This window comes from Anabrus simplex, chromosome 2 (genome assembly GCF_040414725.1).
Source record: "Anabrus simplex isolate iqAnaSimp1 chromosome 2, ASM4041472v1, whole genome shotgun sequence".
Lineage (NCBI taxonomy): Eukaryota > Metazoa > Arthropoda > Insecta > Orthoptera > Tettigoniidae > Anabrus > Anabrus simplex.
The window spans coordinates 115,261,437-115,284,363 of record NC_090266.1 but is presented as its reverse complement, the minus strand read 5'-3'; the positions used below and the strand labels follow the sequence as shown (position 1 = coordinate 115,284,363).

The 22,927-nt window shown below is 36.9% G+C and overlaps 1 protein-coding gene across 3 annotated transcripts in view; it reads right to left on the bottom strand.

Annotated features, from left to right (window-relative positions):
* The window catches only part of LOC136863459 (myb-related protein A), a 289,002-nt gene that overhangs the window by 48,916 nt on the left and 217,159 nt on the right, over positions 1-22,927 (bottom strand). For all 3 annotated transcript variants that reach the window (XM_068226482.1, XM_068226481.1, XM_068226483.1), the window contains exons 11-12: positions 21,850-21,960; positions 3,566-3,748 (exon numbers count right to left, since the gene is read on the bottom strand). In XM_068226482.1, coding sequence (XP_068082583.1) covers positions 3,566-3,748; positions 21,850-21,960 — 294 coding nt within the window. The remainder of the gene's footprint in view (positions 1-3,565; positions 3,749-21,849; positions 21,961-22,927) is intronic.

Below are 22,927 nucleotides of genomic sequence, written 5' to 3'. Positions count from 1 at the left end.
ATTCTAGAGATATTGATGTCCAAAACACAGTATCTTCAAATGTTGAAAATTTGGCTAAAATTGTTTTCTCAAAGTTCTAGTTTATTAAAAACAATTGTAATTTGACTTCTATGTTAAAATTTGAGTTGTAATTATAGTTAAAACTTATTGGTGTCTGAAGATTAAAATCTTGGATATGTTGGAATTCAGCTTCAAGTTTTAATTTTGAGGCTTGCTACTGTAATTTAATAGTTTTGAACAGTAAAATGTTGAATTAGTTAGTTGCATCGAACTAGTCTTGTTTTTATGATCAGATTTGCCGTTGGTAGTAGTTTGTATTTATGAGGGTTTTAGTCAAAAGGGACGTCAATCCAAAATCTTGGAGTTGATTTGTTTCTTTCATAATATTTGAATGATGGTGCGTCTGCAACAAAGGAAATTTACGTGAATAATGTGTGTTATTGTGCTTTTACAGTGATCTGATGGTATGTATTCACTTACCCCTTTGACTGCTACTACAAAATCTTGTGGACTTTGTTACATTACGGTGACTTACCTGTTGTGGTTCTACTCCTTGTGTTATACGTATGGAAAAGCTGTTGTGAAGGGCGGGTAGGGGATTTAGGGGAAGAAACTACCACCAACGGAAAATCTGTCATAAAAACAAGACTAGTTCGATGCAACTAACTAATTCAACATTTTACTGTTCAAAACTATTAAATTACAGTAGCAAGCCTCAAAATTAAAACTTGAAGCTGAATTCCAACGTATCCAAGATTTTAATCTTCAGACACCAATAAGTGTTAACTATAATTACGACTCAAATTTTAACATAGAAGTCAAATTACAATTGTTTTTAATAAACTAGAACTTTGAGAAAACAATTTTAGCCAAATTTTCAACATTTGAAGATACTGTGTTTTGGACGTCAATATCTTTAGAATTAACGGTTATTCCAATTTTAGTATAGTCATTCATATTGTTAAACTATTAATGTGTTCATAACTTCGTATGTTTATATATTTTATTACTTAATTTTAGAATTATAATTAAGCACAAATTTGTCACAGCAAATTAATTTTTTTTGCTAGGGGCTTTACGTCGCACTGACACAGATAGGTCTTATGGCGACGATGGGATAGGAAAAGCCTAGGAGTTGGAAAGAATTGGCCGTGGCCTTAATTAAGGTACAGCCCCAGCATTTGCCTGGTGTGAAAATGGGAAACCACGGAAAACCATCTTCAAAGCTGCCGATAGTGGGATTCGAACCTACTATCTCCCGGATGCAAGCTCACAGCCGCACGCCTCTACGCGCACAGCCAACTCGCCCGGTGCAAATTAAATATGACAGGTCTTAACCTTGAGATGATTATATAGGCTGAGGATGCTTGAAATTCAAGTGAAACATGTCCCTATAAAATAGTGTTGTAGCATTATGATCTAACAACATAAAACCAATCGTATTGAAAAGGTGGAATAAAAAATCACAATATTGTAAGCATATTATAGCAAATTCAATACGGGTCTAACCATGAGATTAGTTACATGTAACTAGCACATGTTCCCGCGTATTTCAAATTTGCGTGAATACGTAAGATTGTCTACATATTATAAAGCTGTCTGTTTAGAAGACTGTATTTTCTCTTTCTCAGAAGTCTTTTGTGGTAAATGGAACAATATTTTTACACTTGTGTAACTTTTGACAAAATTTATCAATTAAAATAAAATGTCATAAGGGCTTCCATTTTCATTATTGTAATTATTACTATTATTAATGAAAAATTATTTTCATATCGTACTCATTATTGTTGTTTTATAATTGCAATGCACATTTTATATTATCTCCTACAGGTACAGAGATATAATGTTTTAAATATCCTTAAAAATGCCCAGTCCAGAATGTTTGTTAGGGATATTAAGGCCTAGACTGGAATGGGTTAAAGAACAGTGTAGAATGTTTACATGTACAATTTATAGCTCTTTATAACCTAGAAGTCATGTGTTCACTGCACAAAATCTGAGATTATCGCATATTGAACCCCCCTTTACTTTTTTTGGCTGTAAAAGTGGGGAAGAAAGGGGTCTAATACGTGAGTAAATACAGTATTTGTTTACAGGAAGAGGAATTAGGGATTGGAATAATTTACAAAGGGAGAACTTTGATAAATTTCTAAATTCTTTGAAATATTTTAAGAAAAGACTAGATAAACAACTGAGATGAAGGAACCCATTCTTTTTGCCAATTGCTTACAGTTGAGACATATATTGAATTTTAGTCATTTTACCCTTTTTCACTGATTCTTATGTAATATTCACTATTCTTGTGTTTCAAATTTTGAAATATCAGCTGACTTCATGATTTTTAGCTGTGTTGTAAGGAACGAAACAAAGTTTGAAACTACAACTTCTACTTTAAATATTTGAATGGGTCTGTTTTGAGGTAGCATATCTGCTGTGCGATAGGTATTATTGTGCACAGTCATTGCACAAGCTATCTAGAAGTTACTACGATTTTTAAACTTTCATATTTCTTTATAAATCACACCGGCCCAAGTACAGTTCCAAAACTATAGATGTCAACATATTACACATGCTTCAAAATTGCTCATATTTCTCTGAAAATACAGTTCATTGCTATGATATCCGCTTATAGTGTTACTTCGTAATAATGAGGTGGTCTTAAAGGCGTGAAATTATGAAGAGATATAAAGAAAAGTTAAAAAAAAAAGGCCCAAAGTAATGCTTTTTATTTTCAGAGAGTTTAACATGGTTGTAATATTTTCATGCCTCTGGGTATGAACGATGCTAGTTATATCATTCCCTATGCAGACAGAGCCTGGAATGAATGGTGAAAAAAAGTGTTGTTGATAGGGTCAATTGGTGTATGCATTTCGGTGGCCTTGGCAGACTGATAAGCAACACCTTCTGGTCCGTGCGGAAAGGAACGGTAACCTATCGCACTTATTTCCCCGGTACACCTCTTCAGCATCACCTAGGCTACTTATGACAACTGATGGTGGATCTATAAAGATTCAATCAAACCTCAGGCTGCAGCCATCAGACAAATATTACACTATGCTAAAAGGGGTTAATTTCTGAGTAGCTTAGTGCAGCTAAGTGAATTTTCTAGAATTCTTGCACACACCCATTATCATTATTACTATTAGTAATGTTACCGACTGCTATTAGGTCTGCGCAAGTTTATATCATATCTGCTTTATGATGCATTAAAAATTAAAATTATTGCAACTTATTTAACATCTTTATTTACTGCTTTCCACTTTGTCGTGTTCTTTTACTGCTATTTCTTACCACATTTTAAGTATTTTTTTCTCCACCAAAAATGAAGCAATTTATTCATGGTTTTCTGGTCCCTGTTGACAGCCACCTGGGCGACAACATTAAACGCAGATCAGATCAGATCAGTGATTGATGGAGTTTTTACTGAAATGCATTCTGCACCAGAAGGGCAATACTGAATTAGGCTGAAAACACTCAAGTGCTCTCTGTCTTGAAGTCTTTATGAAGAGAGAAGAAATGGAAATAAGTAATCAATATATCAAAACAGGACTACATTTAACCTTACCGGTGTCTCTGCAACAAACGAAACATCAGTGACACCCGGCACAGCAATGTTACCAGGTGTACTCCACGAAGGTGCCAGAGCCTTGCGTACTTTTCTGCTAGGCATAGCATTCTCTTTACCGACAGGTTGGGCCACCTTCCTTTTCTGGGTGAGGTATCCACTGTCTTGTAATGTACCGGTGCTCTGGAAGTGAGGAAATATTTTTGTTTTAGCACTGTCAAACATTTCAAATAATTCCTTAGAAAATATTTCTATCATTATATGTTTATGAAGTGCAAGGATTGTTTTACACTTTCAACACATTCAACATACTGTAGTTTTTGTTTTTTTTTGCAGATAAAGTACAGAGAAGGGACAGATAAACAGGTCACAAATCACAACAAATGAGTAAACCTTTGAATGGAAGTGATCCGTAAATAAGGACATCAAGTGCAAATTTGAAGTAAAGCAACAATAGGCACCTACAGTATTTACTTGTGTATACCTCCAACTATTCTTCTAAAAATTTGAGCTGAAAAATCAGGGTGCGAGGAATATTCAGGAAGTTAGTAAATTGAACTTTATTAGAATTTAAATATTTTTGAAAGTAACACAGTCTCATGAATTAGCACAATAAATGATCGGGTAAGAAACTTAGCAGGAGCAAACTGTAAGTCTAGGAAACAGAAGGCTCCAGCTGAAAATGTATTATTCCATCCTCCACTGATGAAGGCTGCAGCAGAAAACCTTGTCTTCTTTTATGCGTATTCTATCCACGCAGTCTTACATGGTAAGAATTTGCAAAATAGAATGTATTTTGTTGTTGCATTTTTTGCTACCAAGTATCAACGAAAATATCTGAACATGCTCCCCCCTCTGCCATTTCTGCTTCAATTTCACTGCACACGAAAAGAAAAAAGAAACATTAGTACTACCACCAACCGTCATGTACTAAGCATCTCGTTGACAGGACATTCTATTAGCACGTGTATGATAACATTTTTGTCCACCTCTCACACTGTTCCTCGATTCTTAGTCACATAAGGGAGCATGCCTCCCCTGCCAGCAACTTGTCGTGACTTACTCCTTCCTTGCTCTCTGAGGCCCCTTAAACTTTCTTCCTTTTTTATTTCCTTCATTATTGCTGAACTTCATTTGATCCCTTCCTTCTGGTATAAAAGACAGCCAAGTAACGGGAATCATTGGGTTCATATTCAAAAGATACTGCCGGGTATACAAAGCCTTATTTGCAAATTCACGAGACATTCCCGGAAGGATCTCTGTAGCAAATCTCTTTACAGTCTACAGAGTTAGATGCTGGCTCTTGGACTTAAACTTTCACATGACTGCCACTGGTATTTCCATATTTTTCACTGTATCAGAAAAAGGTATAAAACAAAAATTTGTTGCTAGCTATTTTCGTGTAAAACCAACCGTGAGAGATATACATCAACTTTTATGCTTTAGTCCCCGCTTGGAATATAGCAGTTAAAGGCTTTGCTATCATGTGAAAAGCTTTATCAAATGGAAAACGGCACAGTTTCTCATTTTTCATGAACAGTCCTATGCTGACGTTCTAACAGTGAATTTCCAGAGCTGGAATGACCTGGTCCTAGACAGCAGTGAAAACTATTCTGTTGTCTTCCATTAAGTGTGCATGCTCATTTGTATCAGCAACTAAGAGCAGGGATGGAATAGTTTGAATACTATGCTGAGCCAGTGTGTCACATCATCATCATCATCATCATCATACGACCCCTCCAACATGCCGGGTAGGCTGGTGTTGAACGAGTCTTCGCCATAATTGTCTATCCAGAAATGCCTTCTCACTCATCACTGACTTCCAATTCCTCCTCTTCTCTCTACATCCTCTCTCAGCTGGTGTAGCCATCTCTTCCTGGTCTTCCAACTGGCCTTTCTTCAACACTTCTTTTTAGGCATGTACATGGTGTTCATTGACCCAGGCATTCACTTTACATGTCCATATCATCTATATATTGTGACCGTATGCTTCTGTCCGAATGGTTAAATATAGAGAGTGGTATGACGAGATTCCTGGCCTCTCTTTGTTGGCACGGCATGGGTCATATTCCATAGTGGGGCGGCGACAGGTTTCAATCGAGAGGGGACGAACTAGTTCGAATCAGACAAAGAAAAGAAAAAGAGGAAGAGAGAAGAAATAAATGGATTATGCACCCTCACAGCTGTCTTTCACCTTATAAATGTTAGAAAATATTACTGGTAAATGCTGGCGGCATGATCTACTGTACTTACATGTAAGTAAACTTGAAACTAGGGCGTACAGTGATATTATATTTAAATTACAACATTAAGAATTTAATTTATATTTGAATCTTTGTGTACGTGTGGCTTCAGTAATACCGTATTTACGCGAATAATACCAGCATATTTTTTAAAAAATTGACGCACAAAATTGGGGTGTGGGTTTTATTTGAGTGAATGTTGGCATTTTTTTTTCAAAATCAACCTTCCTAAAGTTAGGATGCGGGGATTATTCGGTGGCGGGGATTATTCGCATAAATACGGTAATTAATCAAAGGAGCTTACAAGAATGCAGTATCTGAACTTACTTATACTTCCGACGACTAGTGGGGGAAATGTGCTCTACTTAAGGGAGACATTACGTGTGTTCATTCTCATTTTTCTGCTCTCATTCTGCTTTTCTTCGAGAACATGGCTACACATCGTTTTAGAACATCCTTTTTGCATCCGAGTGTCTCAGGGGACAGCGAAGACGTCTATCCAAGTGTCTATCAAGAACTTAGGAAATTGTGCCTGCCTCAATAATTCAAACCAAATGTACAACACTTGACCAACAGGCGTCAAATGTATTTGAATTACTAGTGATAAGTACGTATTTTTCTTTCTCAATTCAAAGAACTGTGCCTAAGATTACTGCTAATTGTTCTGTACAAGTTTCAGCGAATGAATCTGGGAGTACAAACTTGAAGAGGACCTCAACAGCCAATATTAACTCACTGGCTTACTTAACCGTCGAATAGACAGGATGCACGAGCCTGTGCCCGGCTTACCTAACCGTCGAATCAACGGGGTAATGCAATGTCCTGCTTTATCGATGGTAAAGTGAAGGTAGTACGTTAAAAACTCAACAGATGGCATTACAATCATTCTTTACATCTGAAGGAAGTCTCTTCCGCTGTATTTGAGTCATGTTTAGGAGATTAACTGCATAAATTGAAGATAGCATTGAGCTGATGTCACGGGGTTCAGCGAGTCAAGATGAGCACGCACAAGGCTATTACCGAGCGAGAAGTCGTGGATATTTTACTGAATAGTGATTGTGAAGAAGATTATAATATATTGGAAAGTTCTACCTGTGAATCTAGTGATGTGGATACGTTATCTGTGCTTAGTGAAGTTAGCGGTAGTAATAGGAGTCAAGAAACAGATGTAAATATTACGAAGGTACAGTAAATGTTCCGACGCACCGTAAGATTTACTAGGTGAGTCTTGTGCATAGTTTTTTCACTGTAATGTAGCACATTCAATTGAAATGATTATTTTTTAGTATTTCTATGAATGTTTGACAAAGTTTGAGCCAGTAGTTACAGTGATATCATTTAAGCGCAGTCTTGCATGGACCTTATAAACACCAGCATTTAAATGGTAATTTAAAGATCTGGAACTGATGTTTATAAGGTAAGCGGATGGGTTAACAGAGAATGGAGTTTATGACTGTGTACTACCTATACTTCGCCATGAGTTTCTAAACTAGCAGACCATCGCAAACGGAGGAGAAATGCAGGAATTTCTACCCTAGACTACTCAATTAAGGACGTCCTGATTTCCAACAGTTAAAGTTAAGTCAATTACATCTTTACTAAATATCTGTTCTATGTAGTTAGTTATTTATTTCTTTCTTTATTCTTTCGGTGTGGTCTCATAGCCTATCATTTGCTCTATTTCTTATTTTTCTTCTTTTTAACTGCTCCCTAAATGTATGTGTTAGGATGTGGATCTTTGTTTGAATATGTGAGTCACATTCCTAACCATGTGTTACATGCTCTTGACAATAATGGATCATCGAAAGTTTATCCGTGTGTTATCGTAACCATCCTTCCATATTTAATTAATTTTATGATGTTAGTGAGTTGACCTGTGTCGTGTGAATTTATTATGGTAATATGTTCCATATAATTTTCTATATTTCGGTGATATTTGAAACTTACACTCATACCTCGTGGCAATTGAATAGTGTCGTCAGGATAATAATTCTGGAATCAGATCATGGTTTAATTAAGAGTACTTACGTAAGAATATACCATTTTGGATGGTACATTTAATCTTCGAGAATGATTTAATAAAAGTAAGACTTATTTCTTGTTTGCTATTGTATGATATTATGCGACTTTTCTGACCACATGTTGTGATATATAGTTATGGATGATAATAGCTGAAGCTGTAAGTTTATTAGTGGTCCTAGTGTGCAAATGGTGAATTGATAAATGTGATGATAGTTGTCAGATAGTGAATTACGACATATTTTATTATGCAATTTTTGAAGGTCAATGGAGATATATAATAGTTCTTCGAGAAGACGAGATTGTAGTCCCTTTAATAAAGTCTTCCAATAATGATAAGTTGGTTAGTGTACTCCAAAATTTCTGATGTAATTTCTATGAATTAATTTATCCTGGTGCAAGTTCATGAAATCATTGATCTAAAGTTTCGAGTGTATTTGTGAATATTTACTGAGGAATAGTTGAATTAGGACATAGATTCTAGGATGATTAAGATCTGTAACAGGCTGTAGTTCGATACCAGGCGAAGCCCATCTTAGTCGCACAAATTCCTAACCACGTGGTAACTTTTTATTCTCAGTTATATCCCGGAGTTGACTGCACTGGAGAGTGGTAGTGTTAATTCATTCGTAGATGTTGTGTAAATACTGTAGATAGTTCTTTTATAGAATATTTTCTGTAGTTAGTTTGTAGAGTTAGTAACATTTTGTAATTATTAGAGACTTTTGTGAATTTCAGAGATATGTGTTACTGTCAGATGGACTAGCCAATGATATTTGTGTTTGAATATAATCCACGTTGCTGTCCGTATTTCAGCGTTGATAAATTTGGTTCTCTTTGGTTGTGAGAAGTGTTATTTCTTTCAGTTCATTTGAAATGAGCACTTAACGTTAAATTTTGATTCTCGTAAGGAAATAATGGAGAATAATTTAGAACAGATATACCCGGCGTCTCGATTTAATTTTTACTTCTTTTCTTAAAGCATGTTCAAGTGACATTTAAAGTAAAAATTTGAAGTAAAATTTCGAGTAAACTTTCAAGTGAAATTTGAATTGTATTAAATGTTTTCAAGAATACAACTTCACTTAAAATGTTATCATAAGAAAATGCAATTCTGTGAATTCTAAATGTTTCCTATTTTAAAATGTCCATTAAAACTTAATGTATTTTCCCAGATTTGCCTCGTTTCTCAAGATTTAAATTAACTTGTAAAAATTTATCAATTGAAATTGTAATCATTAATCAATACCATTAGAAAATTAGGGACAATAAGTTATAACCCATTTGTTTGAAATATTTGTATGTTACATCAAGACCCTTCATTAATTTTAACGTAGCAATCATTTCTCACAATCAGAGCTAGTCAGGACGGCAAGACATTTTTATTTTGTGAATAAATTATATAATCATTTCATCCGACTGCCACTTATGTTTACTCAGCCATTAATGTAAAGTCCTTACTGACCACCCCTGAGGTGTCTCTTGCTTTCCGACTCCTCTAACGGGCGCATTTTAATATGTCCTGACTGATTGACTAACATGACTGATTCATCATCGCCGAGCCAAAACTACTGGACATAAACGAAATTTTGGCCATATATTCATATTGGTGTAGGTGCTCACAAAGGGAAAATTCTTGGATATTCAATCGCTAAGGGGGTGAAAAGGAGTGAATTTTTAAAATGAGCATATCTACGAAGTACGTCCAGAAAGCAAGTTCCGTTTGGTAATAAAACTAAATTGTGTACAGATACAGAAAAATTATTTATTGCACAAAATTCTACAACTCTTAAACTACTTTTCCACATAACTGCCGAAATTTTGCAGGCATTTGTCATAGCGGGGCACAAGTTTTTGTATACCTTCTTCATAGAAGTTTGCCGCCTGTGTCTTCAACCAGTTGGAAACATTTTTTTTCAGCTCTTTATCACTGTTGAAGTGTTGACCGCCAAGGAAAGACTTGAGATGTAAGAACAGATGAAAGTCGCTAGGAGCGAGGTCAGGGCTGTACGGAGGATGGTCAAACACGTCCCAGTCAAATCCCTGTAGGAGGTTTTTCGTCACATTTGCAGTGTGTGGTCGTGCGTTGTCGTGAAGGTAAACAACACCTTTTGACAGCAATTCTCGGTGCTTATTCTGTATTGTGCGGCGCAATTTCCTAAGTGTCTCGCAATAAACATCTGCTTACATTGTTTGACCACGCGGTAAGAAATCAATGAGTAAGATGCCTTTGCAGTCCCAGAACACTGTGCACATCATTGGAATCTCTTTTAAAAATAAACTTTCTTTTTTTAAATTGAGTGTAGACTGTTTCTCACATGTACATTTCTATGTCGCATGGTCATCTTCACCCAAGAAGGCAATACCACAAACATGCTTTACGAAGAGCTACTTAGGTAAATGAAACTAAATTTTTCGGTGAGATTTTATACTTTAGGGATTTGCAGATAATGTCTTAGTACAGTATTGAGGAACGATTACTTTTTACAAATTACAAAATCCATGCATGTGAAGCCATGGGTAACTGCTAGTATGATATAAACTTCATAATGACAGTTTTTATATGCAAAATAAGGAAAAATGGGTTGAAAATAGTACCATTAATTAATGTCTTAATGAGAATGTAACAAATTTTTTACGAACATAGTTATATTTGTCATTAATGAACTTAATAGGTTGTTACGATCACCGAATTTACAACGTGTATTCCCTACCTTGCATGCTGCTGTTCTCTTCGATCTTGTCCTCGCCGCATCAAGCATTCTACTACTCCGCTCACCTGTGCTCTGCCTGCGCCATTCATCACGTGACTATGACGTCATCCTCTCTACGCTTCGCCTTCTCCGTTGTCTGTGCGCTGCGTGCTCACCTATTGGACACGTGATGATATGCTTCTCGAACTTGCTGGCTTGTAGCCTCCTCACCTTTCTAGATTTTTCTACACCACTATATATTTCCCACTCCGCTGCTCCACATTTGAGTCGGCTTTCGTCTTGGAGTGGTGGAGCACCAAAATAACCGTGCTACTTTGTATTATGTCAATTCCATCTGGACTGTATATCTTCAAACTATTTGGTGAGCAAGATTTATCATTATTTGGACATTAATTTTTCATCTGGGCTATTTGCCTGCTGAACTTTTCTTCCGCCGACTTAATACCTTGTATTTTAAAAGCTCATATGAAAGACTGCACTTCTACACGAACTGCGCTACGGACAATATAAAATTATTTGTAATCACTTCAGTTGTCTTCTAAGACATATGCCATTTGTAAATTCTGTTCTCATAACAATAGGAATACCCGGTGAAGAAAATCCTTTCCCCGTTCTGATCCTCATCCCACTTCCCTTTCCCCTTTCTTTCGTATTTCTTTTCTTTCAGGTTTTGCTCCCACTTTTCTTACTCAGTTTCTGTATGTATTCATTGTACGCTTGTATTTGTTCAATAGGCTTTTCTTACATGCATTTCGGAAATTCTATTTGTAAATATGGCACACTTTTCTGATTTTCTTAAGTTTTACATATTTATCTTTCACCACTTGTTAAAATTTGTTAAATATATTCTATTCATATTGTTAATTTTTGGTCTTCCTATTGGCCTAGCTCCTCCTTACTGCGCTTTTTTCCATGGTTTAATCATTTATTATTATTACTATTATTATTATTATTATTATCCATACTATATCACTTCGGTTGATACTATTTGTTTATTGCACGCTATCTCACTACAGTATTTGGTATTCAGAGCTCCCTACGGTATTGGTAATCATATATACACCACAGTATGATAGCAGAGCTCCCTCACAACGAGGTGGACCCAGTTTTACCTCGCTTTACGTTACATGTCCATACCATGCTCATCTCGAAGTCCTTAGCTTCACTTCTATCGAGTCCACTTCCAGTTCCATTCTGATGACATCGTTCCTTACAAGGTCCTTCCATGTTTTCTGGAGGGTGGTACATTAATATGCTTTCAATTCAGTAACTTCTCTCTCTTTCAGTGTACATGTTTCACGACTGTATATAAGAATGAACACAAAGTATCACTTATACAGAGTCATCCTGGTTCTCACGGACACTTTGTTATCCCAAAGTAGATGTCATACAAGGATGTAGAAGTTGGAACTGCTAACCACTCTGTTTACTATTTCTTTATCTGCAGTACCCCAGCTGGAAATCATATTCCTGAGATATTTGGATACTTGTACACATGAATGTTTTCACACCTTCAAGCTTTATTTGGCAGCCAGTATCTTTCCTACTCATTTTCAGTGCAACAGTTTATGTTAACTTTCTTTTCTTTTAACAAGCTGCTTTACTTCCACCAACACAAATAGGTCTTATGGCGACGATTGGATAGGAAAGGGCTAGGAGTGGGAAGGAAGCAGCCATGGCTTTAATGAAGGTACAGGCTAAGCATTTGCCTGGTGTGAAAATGGGAAAACATGGAAAACCACCTTCAGGGCTGCCGACAGTGGGGTTCAAACCCATTATCTCCTAAATGCAAATTAACAGCTGCGCGCCCCTTAACTGCACAACCAAAACTCTCATCATGCTAACTTTCATCCAATACTGTTTGAACTTTGCTACCCATTCATCCAGCCTAGTTTGTAATAATAATAATAATAATAATAATAATAATAATGTTATTTGCTTTACGTCCCACAAACAACTTTTACAGTTTTCAGAGGCCCTGAGGTGCCAGAATTTAGTCCTGCAGGAGTTCTTTTACGTGCCCGTAAATATACCGAGATGAGGCTGACGTATTTGAGCACCTTCAAATACCAGCGAACTGAGCCAGGATCGAACCTGCCAAGTTGGGTCAGAAGACCAGCGCCTCAACCGTCTAAGCCACTCAGTCCGGCCAGCCTAGTTTGTACCACTACCTCCGTCTCTCCTCAGATGGCTACATCATCAAACACCAAACGTACTAGTAGTTATTAGAACATGTGTAACCCTGAGGAATGACCTGCTAAAAAAGAAAGTTATCTAACTGCCCAGTACTTCCTGTGAATATTCAAGCAGACTCTAATTTGGATGCAGCAACAGTCCCATGAATCGGAGATGGGTGGCAGAAGAAGGGAAAGCACATCACAATGAACAGTAATAAATGTAATGTTATTGTTGATCCACTTTATGGACTTTCAATACTGTACGCCTTCATATTTAGTTTTCTTCTGACTCTCTGATAGTACAGCACTTAATGTAAAGGATCTTATTCTTCAAGCGATCATTCCTTAAGATTTATTTTTTCTCATCCTGGCAATAGTCTTCAAAGTTTTCCTTGTCCATATGGGCTGAAGATCATGGGGTTTTTCACCTTAAGACAATCACGACAAAAAACTACCATCATGCCTGTTAACACAATTGAACTACATTCCCATGTTAGCGATGCTTGGCGTTGATAAAGACTAAGCAATCCAGAAATTCTGGTATCATAGCCGGTACGGTAAAACTGTATGACACGAATTATTGGAAATTTAATTCTGTGTAACTTTTGTTATGTATTATTTATCGATAGGACCACTAATAACATATATTTGAGACTTAAATTTTAGGCCTACCCCTAAACAACCATTTTCTCATGATTCACGTACCTTACAGGCAGATGGTGAGATGACTAAAAATTAAAAACTGCATTTCCTTCTTACTGTGGACATGACCAATACAGAAATACCATTCTTTTTTATTTCTGAGCAATGTACAGAAAAGACTTATTTTATATATAGATTAACGTAGTTCTTTCGGCCTCTGAAATGCTTATAATCACATACCGGTGTTTTTAAGAACAACTTTTTGTCTTCACCAGTAGCATACATTAAACTCATCTCAGAATATTCTCGACCCATGGCATGATTTCTCTGCAAATCGAATCAGTCAAACTTTAAAACATGCCATAAAAATGAAATGCTTCTCTATAATGTAACTCACAAATTTTTCAGTCTGTTGAATAATAAAATATGCAAACTGGAACACTATCACATTCCTGTAAAAAGGAAATTATAAACAGAACCCAACATGTTTCATTCTACAAGAACATCCTGGGATTCTATCAAATCACTTTTAATCATGTGTATATAACTTGTGTACAATATTGTTTACATAGCACTGGGCAGGGTTGCTCAGGCAGTTGAGGCGCTGGCCTTCTGACCCCAACTTGATAGGTTCGATCTTGGCTCAGTCCAGTGGTATTTGGAGGTGCTCAAATAAGTCAGCCTCGTGCCGGTAGATTTACTGGCACGTAAAATAACTCCTGTGGAACCAAATTCCAGCACCTTAGCGTCTCCAGAAACCATAAAAGTAGTTAGCGGGACGTAAAGCAAACAACATTATTAGTGAAATCAGAATGGAAGAGGTAAAAACTGCTGTTAAACGAATTAAAGTGGGAAAAGCAGCAGGACTGGATGAATTATTTGTGGAAATTATGAAAGCAAGACCCATTGGTCTACAATGGCTGTACAGGATATTTAGATGGAGAAGGAAAAATCTGTACCAAATGCCTGTAGTAAAGGAGCAATACCGTATTTTCTCAAATAATTAATGCCCTTGCATAATTTACGAATCCCAATATTTTTGGGCCCAAAGTGAAGAAAAAGAAATGTGCCCATATTTGATACACCCACTTTTTCGAACAACCATCACTCAGCTCCGGATGCGTTTTGAAATAAAGATGTAAATTACTTGAGTAGCAGCCTTCCTATTGCAAAATCAGGCATTCCAAATACTGGGACACGTGCTGTTATCAGCCGGTACGAAATACCACTGCACTAGTTCAGTGAGTGAACCAGCGCAGAAGTGGCTAGTGACACGCTATTCCAGTCTGGTACGAACATATTTTACGAGTGTTTCAGGTGTGGTACATATGCTTTCTGTGATCTCAAAACTGCTTATTAATCTACATGAATAAGTATTAGAGTAATATGGCATAATGTACACTCGCCGTGATCAGCTACGCCGAAAAATAAGGGAACAGGGCAGTGGGCCGCAAGTACTATATTCAGTGTCTAAATGCAACGTGCGCTACTGGCGGAAACAGAAAATTGCACTTCAAGAGACAAACAAGTCTCGCAAAGCATTTCACGGACCAAAAAGTGGCAAGTTTCCGCAAGTAGAACTATTACTCGCACACTTTTTAGTGATAGATGGACACCCTAGTGCTGAATCAGTCGACCTCGGTTATCTTCGAGATTCGTATTGGTAACCTTTGAAACACAAACTGTGAATCGCTTATGCATCGCTGTGCGACATCTTGCGTACACTTTACGTACTAGTACTGTTGTTCTTTACACAGCAACGCCGAACTATAGAATTCATGCTAGGAACAAGATTCGCATTGAGAAATGTTATATAATGTGTGTGTGTGTGTGTGTGTGTGTGTGTGTGTGTGTGTGTGTGTGTGAGAGAGAGAGAGAGAGAGAGAGAGAGAGAGAGAGAGAGAGAGAGAGAGAGAGAGAGAGAGAGAGAGAGAGAGAGAGAGAGAGTTGTTGGCTTAAGATAATAAAGGTTTAGAAATTTCAAAATTGATCGATCATATTATCGATTCAATTCAGATTTCATTTCCATTCAGTTGGCAGTATTACTGGAACCAGGAGAACTCCCTCTTTACTCCTCACCCCTATACAAAAATCTACCACTAAAAAGTGTGCGAGTAATACTTAAATATGTGATTTCGTTACGCAACGATGGATATGCCGTTTCTCACAAAATGCTGTATTTTAAAGGAGGAGAGATAGCTGCTGCGCATGGAATTAGTGTCTCCAATTTTAAGGTTAGCTGAGACTGGATGATTAACTTTATGGAGAGAAATGGGCTCTCTCTTCAACGAAGAACAATATTATGCCAAAGAATGCTGAATGATTTCAACCAAAAAGTAATTGACTTTCACTGCTTTGTGGTTGAGAAGCGTAAAGTTAAGGAATTTTTGCTCTCCCAAATAGGAAATGCAGATCAGACGCCAATAAGTTTCGACATGCCACAAAGTCGAACAATCAATACGAAAAGGACATCGAGTGTTATCGTACGCACTACGGGAAGCGAAAAAGAACGATGCACTGTAATGCTTGCTGTAACAGCTGATGGTAGAAAGCTAGCATCTTGCGTTGTTCTAAAGCGAAAAACAATGCCGAAAGTAAAATTTCCGCAAGGGATCTACGTTCGTATCCAGGAAAAAGTGTGGATGGACACGTCACTCATACAAGATTGGATACGAACGGTTTGGGGAAATCTAGCGGGGTCCCTCCTTTGACGCCCGGGCCTTCTAGTAAGGGACACTTTTTGTGGCCACCTGATGGAAGACACCAGGAAGTTAATGGAAACCATGAAAACAGATTTGGCAGCGATTCCTGGTGGACTGACGTCGGTACTTAAACACTTGGACGTTTCGGTAAATAAACCATTCAAGGACAACGTGTGGAAACTTTATCAGTGATGGATGGCAGAGAGTGTGCATAAACTTGCCTCAACAGGAAAGATTCGGAAACCACTTGTGGAACTACTTTGTGAGTGGATATTGCGCGCTTCGAAGGTGATTGAAAAGAGCTTCAAGAAAACAGGAATATCGAAATCGTTAGACGGGAGTGAAGATGATTTCTTATGGAGGGATGTGAGCAGTGATAACAGTAGCAGCAGTTCTTCCTCCAATGCTGGTAGCGTACTCAAAGACGATACCTTTGTTTTTTTGTTTTGTTTTTTGCTGGTATGTCATTATTATGTACTTACATGAATTGAACTTTTATTAGTTTTCATACTTATTTCACTTCCTTCAGGTCGTATCTTTTGCTAGGGGCTTTACGTCGCACCGACACAGATAGGTCTTATGGCGACGATGGGATAGGAAAGGCCTAGGAGTTGGAAGGAAGCGGCCGTGGCCTTAATTAAGGTACAGCCCCAGCATTTGCCTGGTGTGAAAATGGGAAACCACGGAAAACCATTTTCAGGGCTGCCGATAGTGGGATTCGAACCAACTATCTCCCGGATGCAAGCTCACAGCCGCGCGCCTCTACGCGCACGGCCAACTCGCCCGGTCAGGTCGTATCATCAGCTCGTAATGGGAAGAGAACTTTCCAGAGTCGGTACTTCAAACCTGTGTCTCCAACTTACCTTATGTTCCCTATCTGACTTTCAGAAGGAAATGCACGCCATAATTTTATGCCAAATGATAACCGCAAATGAGTTGAACTAATTGTGTGTATGTCATGTACTCTTTTAAATGTAAATAAATTTTAAATAATTTTTTTTGTAATATCTCAAATTCCTTGAATAATTTACGCATCCGAATTTTTCGCCTACTTTTCGTCATAAAAGTGTGTTAATTATGGGAGAAAATATGGTAAGACCAATATTTAAGAAAGGGGAAAGTACGATATGTAATAATTATAGAAGAATCACACTTACAACTCAGATGGCAAAAATATCTGAAAGAGTACTAAAAAAGAGAATGAGAAGAAAGGTGGAAAGAAGAGCAATATGGCTTTCGAAATGGAAGATCAACACTAGACCGTATCTTTAGTATGAGGCAGTTAATGGAGAAATATTGGGAATATGGAAGAAATATAGTGATGGCATTCCTAGATTCAGAAAATGTTTACGATAGTGTACTAAAGGTATGGAAAGTAACGCAACAGAAAGGATTTGGAAAGCAAATGATACAACATATCCAAGCAATGTACAAAAAATTGTTGCAGCACAGTCCAGACATGTGTGGGGAGGACAGAGTGAATCTGGAATGAAACTGGACTACAACAAGGAAATGTGCTGTCACCACTGTTATTCATAATGGTTATGGATGAAATTGTGAAGGACACAAATGTAAAATATGGGGACAGGAAGCTGATGGTAACACTGTTTGAAGATGATATTGTGGTGTGGGGAGCAAAAAGAGGTCAACTCAACATATTTAGTGAGATTATTGAAAAATATGGAATGGAAACCATAGAATGAAAATCAGCATGGAAAAGACAATGGTACTGACAAGAGGAGAAAGGGAAGGGAAAGGAATTATAAAAAAGTGACAAGAACTTGAAATTGTGGAGAACTTATGAGTAGTTGGGAAGCAAACTTACGCAGGATGCAGGGTTGGACATTCAACAGGGAAATTCATTCCACCAAAGTGTGAGGAACCTGATGTGGAGGAAGGAAGCATCAATGAAGTGTAAAGAGGTTATTTTTAAGATGTACTACTGCCCAATACTGACATATACAGTGGAAACCTGGACACTGACAAAAAGACAGGAGAATAATATCCAGGCCAGTGAAATTAAATTTTGAAGTAGTATGCAAAGGAAGACCAAAAAGGGCAGCATAGGAAACAAAGACGGCAGGAAGGAAAACTGTGTGGAAAAGCTTTACAGCATACTGGATGGGGATAAACTTAGATGGTTTGGATATGTTAAGAGGATAGAAGACTGAAGGATGCTGAAGCCGATGATGGAGACCAAGATAGGAGGAGGAAGGGCAAGAGGGAGACCCAGACTAAAGTGGTTGAAAACAATCAAGAATAACCACGCGTTATCTCAATACAGTCCATTTATACCAACTACAGTGTTTATAATGAACATGTACTCATAGCCACACTTGTGGCCACATCACTGGTCCTCCAATTCAAAATTTTTGTAACCGACCTATTCAATGACACCTGATAAATTTCATTACTATTCGGTAATGAACTCGGGAGAGGGTCAAACCTGGTGTTGGCACATAGCCTACTCTTGTCAAATAACACCAAGGGGTCCACTCAATGCTTAATGTTCCCATTTGATGGATGATTCAAGATCAAGAGCATCATGTGCCCTCACTCTATATGAACACAGCAATTATAATTGTATGCTACCACCTCTCCCACCCTGCCGGCCAACATTCAGATGGTGAACTTCTCTTTTCCACCAACGGGACATGAATCGGCTAAACACAGTGTCAGACCATGCAGACTTCACACCTTAATGATAAGACCGATGACCTAGATGTTAGGCCCCTTTAAGCAACAAGCACAAGCAAGCTTTAATGATCACAACCACCAAGATGGGCAGAGGTCACTGTAAGAGAACAATGCACAAACTTCACTTTAACTACCTCCTGACGTATGCCTTGGACGAGTTCTTCACTGTTGATGGTTTCAATAAATTACTGGATTCTGGAACTTTCCTGCAATGAGACTGAGTTTGCTGGAATATTAACTAGTTCCACCTTGGTAACATTTCTTTCTGTTGCTAACCTCTCCCCCATCTAGAGGACAGGAGAGTGTATATCAACTTCTTCCTTTCTACATTATATTTTGCTTTATTTTATTCTTGTGTTATTCTAATGAACTTTTACACTCAACCATACAAAATTTGTCCAGTAAAGAAGTATTTAATTTTACACACTCTCAATTTATGAGGATATTTGTAAACTGTGGATAGCCAGTGGCCAAAAAGACGGTATTTGGAATCCAACCACTGGCACAATATGTTCATCCTATTTAACACAAGAGGATTTTGAATTAAAGTTACCTTCCGCGACGGATAATTTTTGTGTGGTTGAGTGCACGTGTCCTTTGATGGATGGCCTTCAATAACAAGGAGAGAGGTCAGTGGGAGAGAAGACAAATTGATTACGCATTTCAACATACGCAATAAAGAATAAGGGCAGATTCAAACCATGCAACAATAAGCTCCAATAGAGCCAGTAACCAGCAGAAAATACTTGTGGGACTTATGTATTTCCTTCCTTTTCAGTGATAAACATAATAAAGGGAAAAAGAGAAGCAGAAATTTTAAAATAAATTGTGACCATATGCAATGCCCCAACTTGACTCCCACGGTTTCAATCAGATTCAAGTGTGGATCTTTAGCAGACTCATGAACTTTTTTTAAAAAGAAGGAAGCCATACTTTCCTGTGTTGGCTCAGTTAAATGTAACTTAAAAGCTTTCCAACCTGCTGAACACACATGTTAAATATAAATATGACACTGGGTAACATACCTGTAAAAAAAATTAAAAAAACATTATTAAACAAGGAATAAAAATACACACGATTAAACAAAGAATGACACACTTCATTCTTAAAAGATCATCATCAGATTCTATCAAGTCACACTCAAATATTTAGAATATTTATGTATATTTCTGTTTAATAATTATGAACTTGAAATCTGGAACTTATCTTAATGATGTAAATGCTGTAAACGCAGAAAATAATTGAGTAGAGACAAAGGAGGACATCATTAAGGCAAGTTCCAGATTTCAAGTTCCTAAGTATTAAGCAGAAAAAAACAAGTATTCTAAATATCTGAATGTGACTTAAGGGGATACGAATGGGTATTTTGCCAAAAATTTGTCGGTTTTATATTATTATTATTATTATTATTATTATTATTATTATTATTATTATTTCTTAATATGGTGTATGAATTATGATGATATGGTAACTACAAGTGTGCTTTTTAAAATAATTTTTATGATGATGCACGCTAGATTTCTGCTGTGAGTAGACATGACGGTCTCTTGCAAGTCACTTGACCAACGTTGCATTCAGTGGTACAATGCTAGGTATTTATATTACTTAGAGGATGGTGATGCTAAGGCTTTCATAGATGTTCAGGAATCTAAACCCTATGGAAATGATGTAAATATAACCAAATTGCAATGTGTTGGTCACGTTCAGAAACGTATGAGGACAAGATTGAGACGACTAAAATCAAGCATGAAGGGAAAGAAACTTAGTGATGACAGAACATTAGAGGTTAAGAACAGATTGACTGATTCAGTCATTGATACTCTCCAGAATTACTGTGGTCTGGCCATCAGACAAGATACTGGTAATGTGGAAGTAATGATGAAAGCTGTTAGGGCATCATATTTCCACATTTATTCCAGTAATGAAAATCCTGTACATGGCTTGTGTCCTTCAGGGACAGACAGATGGTGCAAATATAACAGGAGCAAAGTAACAGGGGAGAAATATAACCATCCTCATAGTTTGCCACCAGCCATTATGAATGAAATCAAACCAATTTTCAGGGATCTTTCTGACAATAATCTCCTGAAAAAATACCTGCACGGTAGGACACAAAACCCAAACGAATGTGTCAATAGTGTCATCTGGAACCGCCTACCCAATACAGTGTGTGTTTCAGCACACTTCATTTTGGTGTATATGATGCTGTTTTAAGTTTCAACCAGGGAAACATCACAAAGTGCAAAGTTCTGCAAGTGTTAGGGGTGACTGTTGGGTGTAGTACTGTTGATGCAATGTTGCGTAGTGACCTGGTAAGACTAAGGTCTGCTGAAAATGTCATTAAAAATAGCCCTTCAAGCCAGAAAGGACAGGAGAGGTGCCAAGAAGAGACTACAAGGGGAATTTGAAGAAGATCCAGATAATCCAAGCTACGGACCTGGTATGCATTGATATGTTAACTTTGAAGCCCATTTCCCATAAGTTTACTTTTTTAATACTTAAGGTGCATTTTCTGAGCCAGTTTTGATTATATGAACTAGAAATTTGCAGGACATACTTATAAATACCTCCTTCTACTGCTGAAACAACAGTTTTTGATTTGCCTTTGTAATATAAATTTTATTAGAAAAATACATTCTAAAAATATCAAAAATATCTAGTTTCAAAATAAAAAATAATATCTTCCTTAAATAGGTCCTTATAAAAATTATGCTTGTTTCAGTAGAAGACCAAGATATTTAACTATAAGCTGCAAAAATTTGAAGCATCTATCTGCAGTGGTTTCAGAGAAAAAGTACAATATAAACAGCCAATTTTATCATTGGAAGCATAGGGCATTCCGTACCCCTGTAACAGAATCTGATGATGTTTTTTCAAGAATAAAAGATGTCATTCTTAGTTTAATAGTGTGTATTTTTATTTCTTGTTTAATAATGGGCTTTTTTTATAGGTATGTTATAGAGTAATATTTGTATTTAATTTGTGCGTTCAACAGACTGAAAAGCTTTTAGTGTAAGTTACACTCATTTATTCTTTCAAACAGTATACAAAATATAAAGGAAACAGAAGAACAAATTTCAGAATACTTACGTTATTTGTAAAAATTAAACTACTGTCCTCATCGTAATGATAATCCGACATATTTTGTTCCTTCTTAATAAATTCAGTGATGTCTTCAACTAACCGGGTTGGAGTCTGAGGCTGTAAGAGAAAAAGAAATCCGATAACAGCATTAGTACAGTGAAATAAACTTGCTTAATTCAGTGTGTAATATCATGAGAAAACTTGCTTAGTCATTGAGGTCTTGATACAAATGATAAATCTTAAATCCATTATATTTACGGTAAAACTACAAATGGAAAACAAACTCTACGAAACAGATCTATACAGTTCTGTATATATTGGAAAACCCAGGATGGTATTTTTTGCATTAATATACAATGAAAATATACTGCAGTAAGTAAGGTCTCTACATGGCACCCAAATTTTTCCCTGTATGCAATTTGACATCAATTCTGTGCATGTTTAGAAAGGAAGTACACTTGAAGAAACACACCTTTACAAGGGAAGTTTAAGTAATCATTTTGTACCTTTCATTGAAGCAGCCAAAACAGAATTCATAAGAACAATAAGTTTGGAAACACAGGGTACCCATCACTGAATATCAGTAGTTAATTATTCAAAGTGAAATATGTTTGAAGAAACTGACTGGGTAACAGTTAATGTGACTGAGACATACCAGCAGTATCAGTGTGATCTGTAACTTTCACAAGAATGTTTTGAGTATACTGCAAAAGGCTGATGTTCAAATATCAGGAATCATCATCTACTGCTTCTTCCACAGTGATAGGGTTGCAGGCACAAACAGTATCACACATATGTTGATATGACCCAGTTTTACAGCCAGATGCCCTTACTGACACCAACCATATGAAAAGGTATGTATTCACTACTGGACGATTTTGCAGTGGCTGGTAGTGTGATGTAATGTGTTGTGTGAATATGAAGAGGAATGTGTTAGACAAATTAATGAATTAACAAATATTATTAAGAAGTGTAGAATAATATATGTTAAAACCCTGTTTACACTCTTAATTTTTGTTGAAATTTTCTGACATATTAATGAAGTATTCTCACTGATCCAGCTAGGAGTGTGATATGGTGTAAT